Here is a 19,027-nt window from a genome sequence, read left to right as displayed (position 1 = left end):
TTAAATTTTGATTTTAATTAATTATTCACCCGGTTATATTCTAGAAATTAGAATTGGATTCTAATTTAACATTTAATTAAAATTTGATTTTAATTAAATTGTCTTACTCTAAAATTTTTCTTGGAATTAGAGTTTGACTCGAATTTAATATTTAATTAAATTTTCATTTTAATTAAATTATTCGCCCTAGCATTTCATGAATTTAGAATTGGATTCTAATTTGATATTTAATTAAAATTTGATTTTAATTAATTTATTTCACCCTAAACTTTTCCTTAAATTAAAGTTAGACTTTAATTTGGTGTTTAATTAATATTTGATTTTAATTAAACGGGTTTGCCCTAAAAATCTTAGATTTAGAGTTGGACTCTAATTTTGCTATTTAATTAAAATTTGATTCTAATTAAATTTAATGGCCTTAAATTTTGAAATTAGAGTTGGACTCTGATTTGATATTTAATTGAAATGTGATTTTAATTAAATAGTCTCACCTTATAATTGTGGAATTGGACTTGGACTCTAATTCGGTGTTTGATTAAATTTTGATTTTAATTAAATATGCTCGCTAATTAAATTATTTGATTAATATGATTAATTAATTATTTAATTGTTCCGATTCATTTATCTAAAAGAGTTTAGACGATCTTAATTGCTAGAAACTTGAAACATGTTAGCATATAATATTAGATATTATATATGCATACATTTATGTGATGAATATATTATTAATGGACGATTATGGACTCGACCATGTGGATGTATTCATTGGTTAATTTTATTCTTGTCATTTTATGAGCCTGTGAGACTTTTATTATTGTTATTATTGTGGGCCTGCGAGTTCTTATTCGTTTTAGACCTGTGAGTCCATTATTGTTATTTTAGGCCTGCAAGTCCATTTTCATCTAGGTCTGCGTCCCAATTAGTATAAAATACAGACTGCAACTAGACTAATTGAAGACACACGGAGAGGAGGAAGCCATGAAGATGGTGCATTGATACCGATCAATGCGATACCCCTAGGAATTGACCAACTAGTCTTTCTTGTAACTCGGGAAGACTAGGCCCCCGTTTGTTTCCCATTTTTTATTCATTAAAATGAAAAATATGATTGTTATCCATTACATCAGACTATCAAATTTGAATTTCTATCTCTTGTGTGGGGACCATAACGGCTATATTTTTTCATTCTCATTTTTACATTAATGTGTACCAAACGGGCTCTAGATAATAAAGTCCATAATCGTCCACACTATTACATTATATTATAGCTCCGTTTGATACCCATTTTTTTCAAAATGCATTTTTTTCTCTCTTCTTTTCAACCACACATTTTTCATTAAAATAATATTACACATAAATTAAAAACTTTTCCTTATTTTTCAACCACACATTTTCCATCAATTTACTATTCCAAAATACATTTTTATATAAAAATGGATCACAAACACTCTCTCTCTCTCTCTCTCTCTCTCTATATATATATATATATATATATATATATATATATATAGTTATTTATTTGCATAGTAGATGTGTAATACAAAATATATGATGTTACGATGAGACTTTTGAATGCAAAACCCCTCAATAAAATATTAAGTCACATTTATAATCGCATTCCATCATTATAGTGAAAAATCAGAGTTTCAAATCGTCTCAACTTGTTGAGTACACTCAAGGCTGGTCTATTAGAGATATGTTTAACACTATGAAATATTTGATATTTTTGAATGACGGGTTTGACTTAACTAAAATTTATCTTTTGTTGAGTACATTCAAGGAGATAAATTTTAGAGGAATGTTAAGCTAACACATAAGATGTGTAAAGACAAAGAGTTGTCAACTTAACGATCTGAGAGTCGTATGGGATTACAATTGATAATAGTATCTACCCAAATGTTATATTAAAGTTTGTTGAGTACACTCAAGGTCTTGGTATAACAGATGGGATCCCGGCCCATTGGGAGTCAAGTATGGATTCCATAAATTTATGTGAGAGGGTCATAAATTTGAATTAAATAGTTGGAGCATAATTAACTTAAAAAAAGTTCATGTTAAATTAATTAATGCATTTTATATATTATTCTTTTCTTTTTCATCATTTATATTTATTGAATCGTGAGTAACCATGTGTATTTAAGAGGCATACTAGATGCCAACAACCAAATTAAATCTTTTTGATTGGCGCTGCAATTTGATAATTGTTCTCATATATGAGAAAGTTGGTTGTCCTTAAATAGCCATTTTTCAGAAACACTTGATGATGACTCAACTAAGGAAAATATGACTATTATAATAAACACAGTGATGAGATAGTATTGCACACATGTGATATTGCAACTATGTCACTTAAGTTATAAGAGCAACTTGAGAGTATAGACGTTAATACATAATTCTTCATTACAAAGAGTTGTATGATAATAATCACGTGTGGAAGGATATGAGACTCCCAAACAACTATACTGATGCAAAATGATAGAGCAATCTTTGATCGGTGCTCATGTACTAAAGATGATTGTCATTGAGAGGTTGTCTCAATGAGGTCCAGTCATGAACTACGAACTAAGTATTGACTTAGCTCTACAATCTCTGTCAAAAGTTATTCATACTAATTATGGATTATGATATAAATAAGTTCGAATGCACACCCATTGAGTTACTTGACATACTTAGGACTGTTTTGCCCAATATCAAAGTTACAAGTGGGCAAATCATTGATTCCTCTAAGGGTATTAAGAAGAAATCTAAAACAGCTTTGGGAAGGCGTCCAATATGGTTAAGACTGTCAAAGCGAAGGACAATGCCAAATCTAATGACCTTTGGTTTCATTATAGAATAAAAGGTCATTGGAAGAAATATTGCATGGCTTACATCTACTTTACGAGATTTTTTTAGATATTTGATACCAGATGTAGCTATCATATTTATACAAATATGGAGAAACTAAATAGAAGTAGACCACTACGAAAGGGAGAAATTGACCTATACGTTGAAGTTGAGCAAGGGTTGCTGCATTGCCTGTAGGAGCATACTTCTTACCGTTGCCTTTTGACTTAGTATTGGAATTAGAGAAATGTTCCTTTGTACCTACCATAGCCGGAACATTAAATGAATTTCATGTTTAGACATAAACTATTTTAATGTTAAGAACAATTATTGTTCATGCCTATCTTGATTAAGATTTTATGGTATGGTAAGCTACAAATAACATTTATATTCTGAATACTAAGCATTCTATAATGAGTTTAGAAGTTAAAAGGCACAAAAATGATAATCTAAATAATACCTAAATCTGGCATTGCAGACTTGGTCATATAGATGAAATGCAATTCCAATATTACATAGAGATGTATATGTGGAATCAATTGATTTTAAATCATTTGATAAGTGCATAACATGCCTGTTTGACACAATGACTAAATCCCCTTTTACTTGAAAAGGAATAAGTCTGCATAAATATTGACATAATACATAGTGATATATATGGACCCATGTCAATTAATGTCAGATGAGGTTTCTCTTATGTTATCAGCGATCATGTATACTTGATCAAATTCAAGCATGAAGTTTTTGAAAGGTTCAAAGGATTCAAACTGCAAGTAGAGAAACAAATAGGTAGAGATATTCTCGCATCAAGATTCGATTGAGATGGGAATATCTTAAATATAAAAATTTAGATTATCTAAAAGAAAATGTGATTTTATTGCAGTGAACTCCTCCATATACACTGCAACATTGTGGTGTATCTGAACGGAGGAATCGTTAACTATTAGATATAGTCCAATTAATAATGAGTCATGCAAATCTCCCAAAATCGTTTTGGAGTTATGCACTGATTTCATTGTGCTACACACTAAATCAAGTCTTATCTAAGTTGGTTAACAGAACTCCGTAAGAGCTATGGAAAGGCAATAATCTAACTTATTTCATATGAAAGTTTGGGACTGTGACGCTTATTTGAAGCACATTGAATCGGATAAACTTGAGCATATATATATATCCGATGAATACGTATTTGTGGGATATCCAAAATAGATTTTTGGATATCAGTTCTATTAATCGATTGAGAAGAAAGTCTTCGTCCAGAACATATCGCCCTCTGAGAGAAAATGTTTACTCTGGGAGAGGACAGTGGGAGTAAAATAGAACTTGAAAGAGTTTGAAAGTCTACAGATATAATTAACCAAATAGATGAATTCGAGTTTTATCCCATATCTGATATGGGATGGACATACTCTTAATCAGGGAGTAGAGACTCTTGAGGATGTGTCAGCTCTATGTGAGTTTAGTATGATCATTCGACCTTTAAGAAGGTGCGAATCCACGATTACTAATCAGGTATTACTGATCCAGGATGATGAACTTACTAATTGCACACAAATAAAGTCAAGTGTTGACTTAAAATAGATGGTAAGAGGCCATAAAACTCGAGATGAACTCGACGTATGTGAACAAGGTTTGGACCTTGGTCAACCCTCCTAATGGGATAAAACTCATAGGTTGTAAATGGTTTATAAGGAAAATGTTGACATGGATGGGAATATACATACATACGAAGCAAGGCTAGGAGCAAAAGATAACAAACAAAGCCAATGTGTTGACTTTGATGAAAACTTTCGCTTGTAGCCATGTTGAGATCCATTCAGATTTTGGTTGCAATAGTTGCATACTGTGACTATGGGTTAAAACGAATCTTTTGAAGTTGAAATCTTCGATTTGATGGAAAAATAAAATGTTTGATTTTATTAAATATGAGGATGAATTGTGTGTTTGCAAGAAGAAAGTGGGAGCATTGTCACATTCCTAAGATTATATGTAAGACATATTATTAATAGGAAATGACATCCCTACATTTCAATCATTGAAATTATGATTGTTAAATGATTTATTCATGAACGCTATGGGGAAGCAACTTGATCTACAGAGATAGATTTAAAAGATTGCTTAACTCGTCCCAATCTATATAGATAAAATCTTATCAAGATTTTATATGGAGAAATTTGTTTACTCTTAAACGGTGTATTGGAAAGGTTCCGAACACGAAACAATCGTTGATTCAATAGCGAAAACCTAATACATGATTGTTTCGAAAGTAGCAAAGAGTTGCAATGTAAATCAAGATGTTCATTAATGAACTTGGAGTAGTTCCCAATATTGTTGATCACATACCGTTGTATTGTGATAACAATAGAGTCATCGCGAAGGCAAATGAACTAAGGTCTCATTAATGATCCAAACATGTATTAAGGTGGTACAATCTACTCAGAGAGATAATACATAGAAATGACTAAAGAAAAAAATGAATTTTCACATTTGACAATATTGTAGATCCACTGACAAAGAGTTGTCGTAGCATAAACATGATAGTCATGTAGGCTCTTATGATATTGAATACATAAGTGATGGGATCTAATGCAAGTGGGAGTTTGTAAGTGTTATGTACTAGGTCCAATCAATCTTGGATATAAATACTTTTAATATATAATTAATGCAATTTAATGACAGATCTATTATTTAATTAATAGATAATTAAAATAAATAATAGAGTCCGTATATTCAAATTTTCATAATTTGTTAATTACAAGGTGTTGTGATTGTAATATACAAATTACATATGATTGAATCTTAAATCGTCCGTGGTCGTAAGCAATAACGAGATATGAATATTCTTATTACAGATAGACCATCACGTGTGACATTTCTTACTTGTGAAGTAAGTAGTTGATTGATGAGTGTAATTCACTCATTAAACTAAAGCTTCTAAATCACATTTTTTGATGTGTTTTTAAGCATTTTTGAACGTTTTGATGTGTGTGTTAGTGTTGTTTTGCAGTTTGGACAACTCTCAAGAAAATACCACTATTGGGAGCCTGTGATGAGCAAAAAATGATGATCAATGAAATGGAGCATGAATAAGCAAGTTATGAATAAGATTGGAGTGGAAAATAGGCTTGGAAAACAAAGAGAAGAGAAACAAAGCAGTGGCACTGGCGCCGAAAAAGGGGCGCCAAAGAGATGAAATTCCAGCAGAACCTTGGGCGCCACGGCGCCCAATGAAGAAAAGAAGGAGCAGAAAATTGGTCCCCCCGGCGCTAGACCTGGGCACCATGGCGCTAGTTAACATGAGAATCGTGGCGCCATGCTTGGGCGCCGTGGCGCTAAATCCCAAAACGTTAAAACCCGAATTTTTAATTATCTTTTCGGCCCAAAAATCATACCCTAACCCTCGAGGACTCTTAGAAAATATAAATACCAAGATGAAGAACAAGAGAAGGGGGTTAGACGGCTGAAGAGGCAAGAAAAAGAAAGGCACCAATTGAGAGAAGATCGACCCGATTTTGGAGAAGAAGAAGGGAGAAACTGAGAAATCAAGCAACAAGATTGAGAAATAGAGCAGCAACCTGAGTTTTTTCTTATCTTTCTCTTCTCCATGAGATTTAATTTGTATTATATCATGTGCTTGTTCTAAATCATAAACTAAGTTATTAAATCTAGGGTTTGATGTAACCTATTTGAGACATGATTCAATTCATTTATAGTATTTCCATTTAATTTTTCAGAATTGATTTGTATTGTTCTTGCTTAATGCTTTGATCACCAATTGAATGAATTAATGTTCTAAATTTGACGCTCGAGAGAGGGAAATTTAGGCCTGATCTAAGAACAATATAACCTAGGTTTGTAGGTTTCGAGAGAAAGTACGAATCTTTGAGGGTAAAACAAGAACCAAGTGCGTAATAATCTTTATATATTTAATTCGGAATAGAGCTATTGGGGTTAAAATATAGAGATAGGTTCTATTTGACGCTCGAGAGGGGAAAATAGAATTAATTTAGGATTCTTGTCTATGAATTCGGGAAATAGTTGACGGAAATATCTATAGGGATTGAGAATTATGTTGAGAATACGGTGAAATCATTCCCTAGACATTACGTAAGTTTGATTTAGTCTTTAAAAATTGCCTCACTTTTATTGCACTATTTAATTCATTGACGTTAGTTTAGTATTCAAACATTAATTTAACACTCGATTGTCTAGATAAAGTGAACGCGGACACAATTATAGTACTCAGTGAAAGTCGAATATCAATCCCTGTGGGTTCGACACTTTTCAATTCTTTAATATACTACAAAACTTGACACCGTACGCTTGCGGTATAAAATCACGTTCCATGAATCGCGTGGCAAGTTTTTGGCACCGTTGCCGGGGATTGATTCATTCGAATTCAATTGATATTATTACCAATCGGCGTTCATTTTACTCTAGATTTTTATTTTTACCGTAATTTTTATTTTACTCTTTTTGTGTCTATCTTTAAAAGCTTCCCTATGATTATTTTCAAGTGTTTATGCGATGGGCGAGAAATCTAGATTTACTACCTGTTGATCCTGAACCAGAACGCACATTTCGCATTCTCAGAGGCATACAAAGAAACAAACATGAAGCAATGGCAGAACAGGATGCTAGAGCAGCTAATAAGGATAACCAACAAAGGGCTATTCGGGACTACATAAGGTCCGTTGTCAATGACAACTATTTCGGCATCGCACACCCAGCAATTGCTGCAAACAATTTCGAATTGAAGCCAGGGTTAATACATATGGTGCAGCAAAATCAGTTTGGGGTGCTGCAGTAGAAGACCCAAATGCTCATCTTGGATCATTTTTGGAAATTTGTGACACGGTGAAGATGAATGGGCTTACTGAAGATGCAATTAGACTTCGCCTATTCTCATTCTCTTTAAGGGATAAAGCAAAGGCTTGGTTCCAATCACTACCGTATGACTCAATTACAACTTGGGATGATTTGGCTCAGAAATTCCTCACCAAGTACTTTCCACCTTCTAAATCAGCTCAACTTCACGGTGAAATTAGCCAATTCAAACAACTCGACTTCGAGCCATTCTATAAAGCCTGGGAAAGATTTAAAGATTTGCTTCGGAGATGTCCTCAACATGGGCTCCAGATATGGGTGCAAATTGAGATATTTTATAATGGACTAAATGGGCAGACAAGGACTATGGTAGATGCAGCTGCGAGAGGCATTTTAATGGCTAAAACAGCAGAGGCTGCATATGCTTTATTGGATGACATAGCCACCAACAGTTACCAATGGCCAAGTGAGAGATCGGGTATAAAAAAAGTAGCAGGACTTCATGAAGTGGATCCCATCACCGCACTAGCAGCTTAGGTTACATCACTCACAAATCAGATAGTCACGCTTACCACTTAAGGAAATCAACAGAAGGTAGATTCAGTCATGAGTACTTCTTCTTCACACCAAGAGACAGAGGTTGCAAACGAGCAGGCCCAATATGTCAACAGTAGAAACTACAATCAAAGAGGAAGCTACCAAGCTAATCACTATCATCCAAGGCTGAGAAATCACGAGAACTTATCATATGGCAACAATAGAAACACACTTCAACCTCCACCTGGATTCAACACTCAGAATTCTGATGGGAAACCACCCTTGGAAGACATCCTTGGGACGTTCATTTCTGAGACAAGATCATGCTTCAACAAAGATGAATTACGGTTGGATAATATTGAAACACGTGTCCAACATGGGAGCCACAATGAAGAATCTTGAAGTGCGAATTGGCCAATTGGCTACCTCAATGAAGTCTCAGCAAAAAGGAAAATTTCCCAGTGACACTGAGGTTAACCCACGGGAACAATGCAATATGATCACTCTAAGGAGTGGTAAAATGGTTGAAGAAAGCAAACCTAAGAAGATTATGGTGCCTACGTCGGATGTCATAGTTACAGAGGAAAGGCGGAGTGAAAGGTAAAAAACTGAGGCAGAGGGTACAAAGATCTATAAGCCTTACTCGATCTCATTTTCGGACAACCCACCAATCTTGAAGCCCCCACTACCATTCCCGCAGAGGTTCATGAAGAAGAAATTTGATGACCAATTTGCAAAATTCCTGGAAGTCTTCAAGAAAATCCACATCAACATTCCCTTTGCAGAAGCTTTGGCCCAAATGCCTAACTACGCCAAATTCTTGAAGAAAGTGATGTCAAATAAGAAGAAGCTGGAGAAGTTCGAGACAATTAAGCTAACAGAGGGGTATAGTGACATACTTCAGAAGCTTTCTCACAAATTGAAAGATCTGGGCAGCTTCAACATCCCATGCAATATTGGTGGTATCACATTTGATAGGGCACTGTGCGACCTTGGAGCTAGTATAAACCTGATGCCCCTATCAGTGTTCAAAAAGCTAGGTCTTGGAGAAGTGAAGCCCACAACCCTCACTTTGCAACTGGCGGACAGATCGATCACATATCCCAAAGGCATGATTGAAGATGTATTGGTGAAGGTCGATAAGTTCATCCTTCCTATGGACTCTGTGATGTTGGACATGGAAGAGAACGATGAAATACTGTTGATTCTTGTCGACCTTTCCTAGCTACTGGAAGAGCATTGATTGATGTCTAGGAAGGAAAATTGACACTACGGGTTAATGAAGAGCACGTGACTTTCAACATCCATCAAGTAGAAAAGCCCCAAGAAAAAGTCAACATTTGCAATATGGCCCAATCGGCTGAAGCAGCTTTGGGTCACAGAGAAAAAAAGGAAGTGTTCTATGACCCTTTAGAATAATATATGGCTCTCAATTACTTAGTAAGGGATGCATCTACTGATGACAAATACTGGGGAGCCGAAGAAGTAGTGGATTTCATATTCACCCAAGAAGCGGATCCACCTGACAAAAAAGAAGGCTATGTGGCTAGGCCTTTGAAACCTCCAAACATTGTCAAACTAAATGAGGTTTTGAAGGCTACATCGAGGTTTAAACCGCCTGATTTTATTGGCCATGCTACGGTGAAGGAGAATGCAAAGCCAAGGGCAAAATTCAGAAACAAGAAAGATGCTCCACGCGAAGATCCACCATAGACACCTTGGTTGAGTCAAGCTAGTGACTATAAAGAAGCGCTTCTTGGAAGGCAACCCAAGCTTTCATCTTTATTTATTTATTCTGTTTTTGAATTTTAGGATAATTTATTTTATTTCAGAGTTGTTATTTAGGAATTCATCAACCTTACCCATCCCTTAGGTTTTTGAAAGATCAAGTTGGTTATCGATGTTTGAGCTAAGTGCCACTTGTTCCATGAGTTTAATATCTATATTGTGATTTTTTAGGAACATGACATCGCAGATCAATCAAACAACATTGACAAGGAGAAGCTGGATAAATCTCAAGTTTGGAGGGAAAGCTAGAAGAAACATCCATCAAATTCAACATTAGTGCACCAAATCATCGTTGGCAATTCAGACAATTTAGGGAAGTCCTCCTCTTTTTCTTTTAATTTAACATTGGGGATAATGTTTAGTTTAAGTTTGGGGGGGAATGTATTATAAATTGTCTAATTGCCAAAATTTTTGCAATTTTTTTGATTTGTGTGTTTTTTTTAATTATTTGTTTGTTGGCAATGATGTATAATATTAAGAACATGTATTGGTTCATGGATCACAGATAAGTTATATGTGTGAGTTAGATTTTTGCTTATTCATGTGAAATGGAAACTATTTTGCACGTGGGTTGATTGTAGTGTTGTACATGAGTAGGTTGATCCATGTTTATAGGTTGAATAAGAGAACTTAGATGCTAAACCCAAACAACCTTTAAACATTATTATACCTTGAACCAAATATAGGATATTTGGTAGATTAAGTTGTTGCAGGAAAACTTGGAGATAAATGTGGATTCCATGTGTGCTAAATTTTGTGTGGATTGTCTGAGACTAATAGGATGAAAATTGGGTGAAAACTTTAAGTTAGAGGTCGATTTTCAAGAATAGGTGTTTAATAAGGGGCATTGCACTAATCATTACATAAAAAATATCCCAATGAGGACAACTTTAATAATCTCATTGTGAATCGTCTCTTCGTAGCCTTTATGACTCGAGTGATTAAACCTGTAAGAGTTTAAAACCTGGTGTCCTAAAGTCGTCTGATTTGGGAGTCATCGGCCTAAAGCTCGTTACAATGGTCATTTAGAAAGCTTGAGGGAGTGACGTCCACACAAAGGGTGTTTAAAGAATACATATATTAAAAAAATTTAAATATCACATATTTTGATTACGCCCCGAACACTTGTTTTAGAGGATTAAACCTTTGATGAGAGGTTAGTAACTTAGTTGATTCCTAGAGGTTGAAGCAGTCAAAAATAAGGAGAATTCTCATCTGTTGATAGGTTGAACTGCAATAGTGAAATCTAACCAAACTTGAGCGGTGTAAGAAATTAGCAAAAAGAAAAAAAAATCAACTTTAGAATACACCTTGAAAAGAGAAAAGAAAACAAGTTTTGGGGTGTGTGAACCCCACAAGCGAAGTAAGGAAATATTTGACTTTTAAGGTTGGAAATTGGGTCAATTTATTATTGTACAGCGTTATGCTTAACTCTCCACACACACACCCGTTTGCATTGAATGAGCGAGGATTTGATGCGTGCATTATAGTTTTGAAGTACTTCATGAATTTGATGCTGTGTTTTTAATCTTGAGCTATAAATGCAAGGTGTCTAACATAAAGTTTCTTTTGAGTGACTTTGTCTGTCTTGGTCGTGTTTTTGTGCTCGTTAATAATTATCTTTAGTTTTGTGTTTGCTCGAGGACAAGCAAAGAACTAAGTTTGGGGGTGTTTGATCAGTGTAATTCACTCATTAAACTAAAGCTTCTAAAACACTTTTTTTGATGTGTTCTTGAGCATTTTTGAACGTTTTGATGTGTGTGTTAGTGTTGTTTTGCAGTTTGGACAACTCTCGAGAAAATACCACTATTGGGAGCCTGTGATGAGCAAAAAATGATGATCAATGAAATGGAGCATGAATAAGCAAGTAATAAATAAGATTGGAGTGAAAATAGGCTTGGAAAATAAAGAGAAGAAAAGCAAAGCAGTGGCATTGGCATTGGCGTTGGCGCCCCAGCGCCGAAAAAGGGGAGCCAAAGAGATGAAATTCCAGCAGAACCTTGGGCGCCACAGCGCCCAACCTGGGAGCCCAATGAAGAAAAGAAGGAGCAGAAACTTGGGCACCACGACGCCAGACCTGAGCGCTGGTGCCGCGACGCCAGTTAACATGAGAATCGTGGCGCCATGACGCCATGCTTGGGCGCCGTGGCGCCAAATCCCAAAACGTTAAAACCCGAATTTTTATTTATCTTTTCGGCCCAAAAATCATACCTTAACCCTTGAGGACTCTTAGAAAATATAAATACCAAGATGAAGAACAAGAGAAGGGGGTTAGACGACTAAAGAGGCAAGAAAAAGAGAGGCACCAATTGAGAGAAGATCGACCCGATTTTGGAGAAGAAGAAGGGAGAAACTGAGAAATCAAGCAACAAGATTGAGAAATAGAGCAGCAACCTGAGTTTTTTTCTTATCTTTCTCTTCTCCATGCGATTTAATTTGTATTTTATCATGTGCTTGTTCTAAATCATAAACTAAGTTATTAAATCTAGGGTTTGATGTAACCTATTTGAGACATGATTCAATTTATTTATAATATTTCCATTTAATTTTTCAGAATTGATTTGTATTGTTCTTGTTTAATGCTTTCAGTTGCCTGATCACCAATTGAATGAATTGATGTTCTAAATTTAACGCTCGAGAGAGGGAAATTTAGGCCTGATCTAAGAACAATATAACCTAGGTTTGTAGGTTTCGAGAGAAAGTACGAATCTTTGAGGGTAAAACAAATACCATGTGCGTAATAATCTTTATATATTTAATTCGGAATAGAGATATTGGGGTTAAAATATAGAGATAGGTTCTATTTGACGCTCGAGAGGGGGAAATAGAATTAATTTAGGATTCTTGCCTATGGATTAGGGAAATAGTTGACGGAAATATCTATAGGGATTGAGAATTATGTTGAAAATACGGTGAAATCATTCCCTAGACATTACGTAAGTTTGATTTAGTCTTTAAAAATTGCCTCACTTTTATTGCACTATTTAATTCATTGACGTTAGTTTAGTATTCAAACATTAATTTAACACTCGATTGTCTAGATAAAGTGAACGCGGACACAATTATAGTACTCAGTGAAAGTCGAATATCAATCTCTGTGGGTTCGACACTTTTCGATTCTTTAATATACTACAAAACTTGACACCGTGCGCTTGCGGTATAAAATCGCGTGGCATTGATCTCACAAGCTAAAGTGTGGTAACATTTGAATGAACACGTGGATGTTTTGTTATAGAACAAAATATTGAAGACCTGCCTAGAGATTCTACATAGATAACTATCTAAGTGTCAGTGGTTAATCTCTAACGTTCGATAGTGGGATTGGTCATTTGACTTGAGGTCGTCATAGTACCTTAATGAGAACAGTCATGCTGATGGTGTTGGATGTTGCTCTGCCAAGGGCCGCTAATACGGTATCATTCGGGTATGTCAAGAATCGTATGAAGGTTGTGAATGACCAATAGAGGATTCGTCACTCTCTGATAGTAAGAGATTATGATCTGTATTTTATTCAATTAAGCCAATAACGAAATTCTTGACCAAGGTATACTCATAAGTCGAAAAAGAGTTTTTGACTTATATTAACTTAATAGTGGAGTGAAATAATGATTGATAATCGAGAGTGACACACTTCCATATCTCGTAATTGATCGGATCATATTGACGAAGGGATTATAGTTTCACGGTAAACAAACGAGTTTGGTTTTGTCATACCACGTGACATTTTTCATCACATGTATTGCCCTGACACATTGCTAGATGTCAATCTGGGACGACGAGTGTGAATTGGTAATAAATTAAATAGGGTGTTTTAATTTATCAATTTTGATTAGATCAAAATAATATTTTATATCGTTAGGCATAGTGATCGGGAACTTGATGGGTCACACACGAAAAGGAGAACTGGAAGATTGTGATTTGTCAATTAATTAATTTAACAAGTGTTGGATAAATTAATTTGTTAAATTAATTGAGTTGCTTATTTATAGGCCTGAATTGATCGCCCAAATTTAATTAAACGGGTTAATTAAATGTTGGACCGGGTTAGGTCAAGTCCGTTCGGGCTTATATAAATATGATTAGGGTTTTCAAAATTGTAAATATTTCTCATTATTCTTGCTAGCACAAGAAAAATCCTAATACTACAATTTTGTTCTCCGTGTGGATCATCGTTGGAGGCTAGACAATTGGATAGCTGTGGGTGACAGATCAAAGCTGCTGGAATAAGGGAAAAGCAAAGGAGTTTGTAGATCTCGTAAAAGGTACAATCTTTATCACAGTTTCTATCTAAATACAAAGACGATTGTTGGTGAGAATCGAAAATTATTTTAATTTTCCCTGCACATGTTAAGTAGATTCCCAACATCTTTTGCTTCGATTTTGCCTGCACTAGTGAATCCCACAACATAATGAAAAACAACCATTTAACACTACCAAGTAGCACGAATCACAAGCGTCGTCAACCCCAAAAATAAAAAACAATAATAAAAAAATCCAACAGGATAAATGATAACATTAAACAAACATATTTTATAATACAAAAAAAAAAAAAAGGCACTTGGGTGGTTTGCTTACGGATTTGGTAGCATCCGCTGCATTAGAATTGAGCTTTGAGTGTCCATTTTGAATATGATTTTCAGCCTTTCCATTGTTTAAACGAGTCATTTTTGGGTCAAATCCTTAGCAAGCATGCGAATTCTCATTGAATTCGAGTGATGATTCACAAGGGCGGACCCACATGGGGTCATGTGGGGTCAAATGACCCCACAGTTTTTTTCCTGCTGCTGAAAACGGTTATTTGGGGTTCCAATTAATTCCCAGTCGGCTAGCCCAATGCCGAGAATCCATTATCCATATCCATATGGTCCAATGGCTCCAATCCATTATCCATAGATGATAGACCTAAGACCATAATCCACTCCCTTGTCTCCCCCACCGATTTCTTCCTAAACAGCAGCAGCGCAGGCGCGAAGGCCGAAGCCTTCCTTATCCAAATTTCCACCGATTTCTGACCGAAGTGACGAAGTTCGAACTGACCGAACACGAACAACACTACAGCAGCTTCCTGTTCCACTGCGCGGCAGTCCCTCAAGCTCAACCACTCGGGCCGAGGCTCAACGCCTCAACTCTTGGCCAGTTTGAAAAAGGTATGTTAATCTTGTAGGTTTTGGATTTGTTATTTGTATGTGTAAGTTTAAAATTGATGAAATGAAATTGGATGAACACATTAAATATTGATTATTCACTGTCACTGATTTGGTATGATTGTATGAAATAATGGAAGTTTCAAGTATGGTATGGAATTGATTTTTTACAATTTGGGAAAAATCATTTAAATTATTAATTATAGTTCCAAATTTAAAATTTTCAATGTAGTGACTACTGAGCTCATCTGCCGACTGCTCACTGCTGGAAGTTCCTGGAGGCTGGAAGGCTGGAATTTAGAAGTTAGACCTCAATTCCAATTCCAAGTAATGGCTGGCTTTCTCTAACTTGGGGATTTAGAATTGTTTAAGGAATTTAATTAATTGTTGTTTATTATCAATTTAGTGTTATGTTTTGATGAAAACTGATATATGTTATTTATTTATTGATTTGTGTTGATTGTTGAATTTTTTTTTTTTTTACGGTCATGCAGAAATATTTTAAACGAAAATTCGTATGTTCAAGTGGAGAGTAAATTAATTCTGAAACGAGTATTAAAAAAAACAAGGTGGCCAGGAAGAAATAGAATCAAATACTGGGAGTCAAAGAGATGTTTAGGATAAAATTGATTTAGCAGAACTACCTTCGGATCCTGGATTAAAAACTCCAATTGCGAATTACAATGTTAATATTCAGGATGAAATCCTAAGAGCATACGTACAAAAGAGTCCATGTCAGCCTCGAAATCACTTGTGTCCACAGAAAAAATTTGGAGATTCGTCGTTAAGACGATTTAAAACTTTGTGGTTTAATGACTTTTCTGATTGGTTGGAATACAGTATAGCAAAAGATGCCATATTTTGCTTTTATTGTTATCTTTTCAAACCAAATAGTGAAGAACGTGGTGGTGGTGATTCTTTTATTGATGTAGGGTTCTCAAATTGGAAAAAGAAAGGAAGGCTTCAAACTCATGTCGGGAAAAGTGGTAGTGCATACAATTGAGCTCGGATTAAGTATGAGGCTTTTGTGAATCAGAAACAAAATATTAATTGTGTTCTCTTTAAGAAGTCTAAAAAGACAAAAAGATGAGTATCCAATTCGTTTGAATGCGTCAATTGATTATGTTCGATTGCTTCTACAACAAGGGCTTTCGTTTCGTGGACATGATAAATCAAAAAATTCAAGAAATCAAGGAAATTTTCTTAAATTTTTGCAGTGGTTATGTGATCATAATAAAGAGATTAAGGATGTTTGTTTGAGTAATGCTCCCGAAAACCTTCAGTTAACATTACCTAAAATTCAAAAGGATATTGTGAGTGCTATTGCATTTGAAACACTTGATGTTATTATGAGGGATATTGGTGATAGGTTATTTTCCATTCTTGTTGACGAATCTCCTGATGTATCAGTGAAAGAGAAAATGTCCATTGTTCTACATTATATGAATCGGAAAGGACAAATAACAGAATGTTTTATTGGAGTAGAACATGTCTCTAGTACCACAGCCCTCTCACTTAAGGATTCTATTGATCACTTATTCTCTCGATTTAACTTAAGTATATCTAGTTTAAGAGGTCAAGGCTATGACGGCACGAGCAACATGCGAGGTGAGTACAATGGTCTTATAGCACTTACTTTGAAAGAGAATCCAAGTGCTTTTTATATACACTATTTTGCTCATCAGCTACAACTAGCTCTTGTAGCTGTGGCAAGCAAGCACGCAGAAATTGAGACATTCTTTGCTTTAGTGAATAAAGTGGTAAATGTTGTTAGTGGATCGGCTAAGCGATGTGATCTTCTTCGAGAGAAGAAAAGGCTTGAAGTTGTTGAACCATTAAATCTTGGTGAAATCTCAAGTGGAAAGGGCCTTAACCAAGAAACTACTCTTAAGCGACCTGGTGATACTCGTTGGGGCTCTCACTATAATTCTTTACTAACTTGATTATCATGTTTTCTGCTACAGTTGATGTCGTTGAGATGATTGCCAGTGATGATACTAGTTGTGGAAAGGGAGGAGAAGCACATATTTTGTTGGGATCTATGTTGACATTTGATTTTGTATTCAGTTTGCATCTCATTAAAAAGGTATTGGGTAATTCAGATGAATTGTCAAAATCATTACAAATGAGAGATCAAGATATTGTCAACGCTATGAAATTAGTTAAAATAGGTAAAGAACGACTTCAAGCAACGAGGGACAATGAATGGAAATCATTTTTAACAACAGTTTCGTGCTTTTGCGAAAAATACAATATTGATGTTCTCAATATGGATGATATATTTATACCTCTAAGCTGTTCACGGTGTACCACTCAAGAAATTACAAATCTACATCATTTTCGTGTGGATTTCTTCTATGCTATCATCGATATGAAAATTCAATAGTTGAATGATCGTTTCTCTGAGGTAAATAGTGACTTACTCCTTTGTGTTGCATGCTTGAGTCCGGATAATTCATTCTTTGCTTTCAACAAGGATAAGTTAATTCAATTATGTGAGTATTATTTCAAAGATTTTAAACCAATAGAGATCTTGGCATTTGAAGAGCAAATTCAGACGTATAATATTGATATGCGCACTCACAAAGATTTTGAAGGGTTAAAAGGCCTTAATGATCTTGCAGAAACCTTGATTGTGACGAAAAAACATGAGGTGTACCCATTAGTTTACAGGCTTGTAACATTGGCGTTAATTCTTTCAGTTGCAATTGCTACGGAAGAAAGAGTATTTTCTACAATGAAGATTGTCAATAATCGATTGCGTAATCGAATGGGAGATTAGTGGTTAAGTGATAGTTTGGTTGCATATATTGAGAGCGATGTACTTGACGATATTGATAACGATGTAATTATACGATGTTTTCAAAGTATGAAAACGCGTAGGCTACAATTGTAGTAACATATGATTTTATTTTCGTTAATGATACGTTCTTCGAAAAAAAATTTCGTTTTTGACCCCACAGTCCGAAGTCTCTGGGTCCGCCCCTGATGATTCGAGGGAAGGAGCCGATGAAATACTGTGGGGGAGCGATACCGGCAAGCGCGAGTATCTAGTAAATGTTTTTTTTCTTTTCTTTTCATTTTTTTTTTTTTTTGTAGATGCACCCTCCGGTTTTAACAAATTTTTTCTTTTTTTTTTTTTTTTTTTTTTTTGTAGATGCACCCTCCGGTTTTAACAAATTTGATACTGTCCACCCTTTTTAAAGTTTCTAGTTTTTCATTGGTTTATTCCGATTATATCTCTCCTGATTTTCGGAGTCCTCAAATCTGCCCAAATACATTTATCATATGAGAAACGATTTTGAACATATTCCTATGTCTGTGAAGAGAAGTACTAGAAGTAAAATAAGTTTTAAAAAGAACAAATTAATCTTCACGGTTAACAATGGCATTAAACGATGCAATCAGACATGGTTAAAAAAAGAATTTTGAGTTTAGACACTCTTAGAGGTCGAACATTATTATAATAAAAAAGAGTCTCGACACTCTTTTAAAAATTTCATGTTGGAAGCTCCTGTATGATCCAACTAAGTGTTATTTATTGAGATAATAACCCGAATGGTAATTGAACTTTACAAAAGGTTTTCACGGAGTCACTGAACTTTAAAAATCATTCAAATTATCACTGACCATTGTAAAAGGTTTCTACGAGATCACTGAACTTTAAAAATCACCCAGTTCATCACTAAAATTTGTAAAAGATTTCCTAGGAGATGATTTTTAAATTTTAGTGATCTCGTGGAAACTTTTTGCAAAGTTCAATGACTATTTGGGTTATTATCTCGTTATTTAGTTGTTTGTCAACTTGAAATCGCTGCTTTATGCATCCTAATGCACTTCATGTCTTTTCTTTGAACGTGAAAATTAGTAACAAATTCATTGTCATGAGATCCCCTCTAAGGCAA

General features: G+C 35.0%; 1 protein-coding gene across 1 annotated transcript; it reads left to right on the top strand.

Moving 5' to 3' along the window:
- The first annotated feature begins 8,620 nt into the window (after positions 1-8,620).
- On the top strand, positions 8,621-9,415 carry LOC111388359. Its single transcript, XM_023013039.1, has 2 exons — positions 8,621-8,790; positions 8,893-9,415. The coding sequence occupies exons 1-2, from the start codon at positions 8,621-8,623 to the stop codon at positions 9,413-9,415; spliced, it is 693 nt and encodes a 230-aa protein (XP_022868807.1).
- Positions 9,416-19,027: the final 9,612 nt, after the last annotated feature.

The sequence above is a fragment of the Olea europaea genome, unplaced genomic scaffold (assembly GCF_002742605.1).
Source record: "Olea europaea var. sylvestris unplaced genomic scaffold, O_europaea_v1 scaffold489, whole genome shotgun sequence".
NCBI classification, from domain to species: Eukaryota; Viridiplantae; Streptophyta; class Magnoliopsida; order Lamiales; family Oleaceae; genus Olea; species Olea europaea.
The sequence above is the reverse complement of the archived record's forward strand: the minus strand, read 5'-3'. Positions and strand labels throughout refer to the sequence as shown.

Excerpts from the sequence above, each read along its gene's own strand:
- LOC111388359 (XM_023013039.1), top strand. The coding sequence starts at position 8,621 with ATGAAGTCTCAGCAAAAAGGAAAATTTCCCAGTGACACTGAGGTTAAC. Across the intron at positions 8,791-8,892 it reads GAGGAAAGGCGGAGTGAAAG|GTTCATGAAGAAGAAATTTG; the intron begins GTAAAAAACTGA and ends ATTCCCGCAGAG.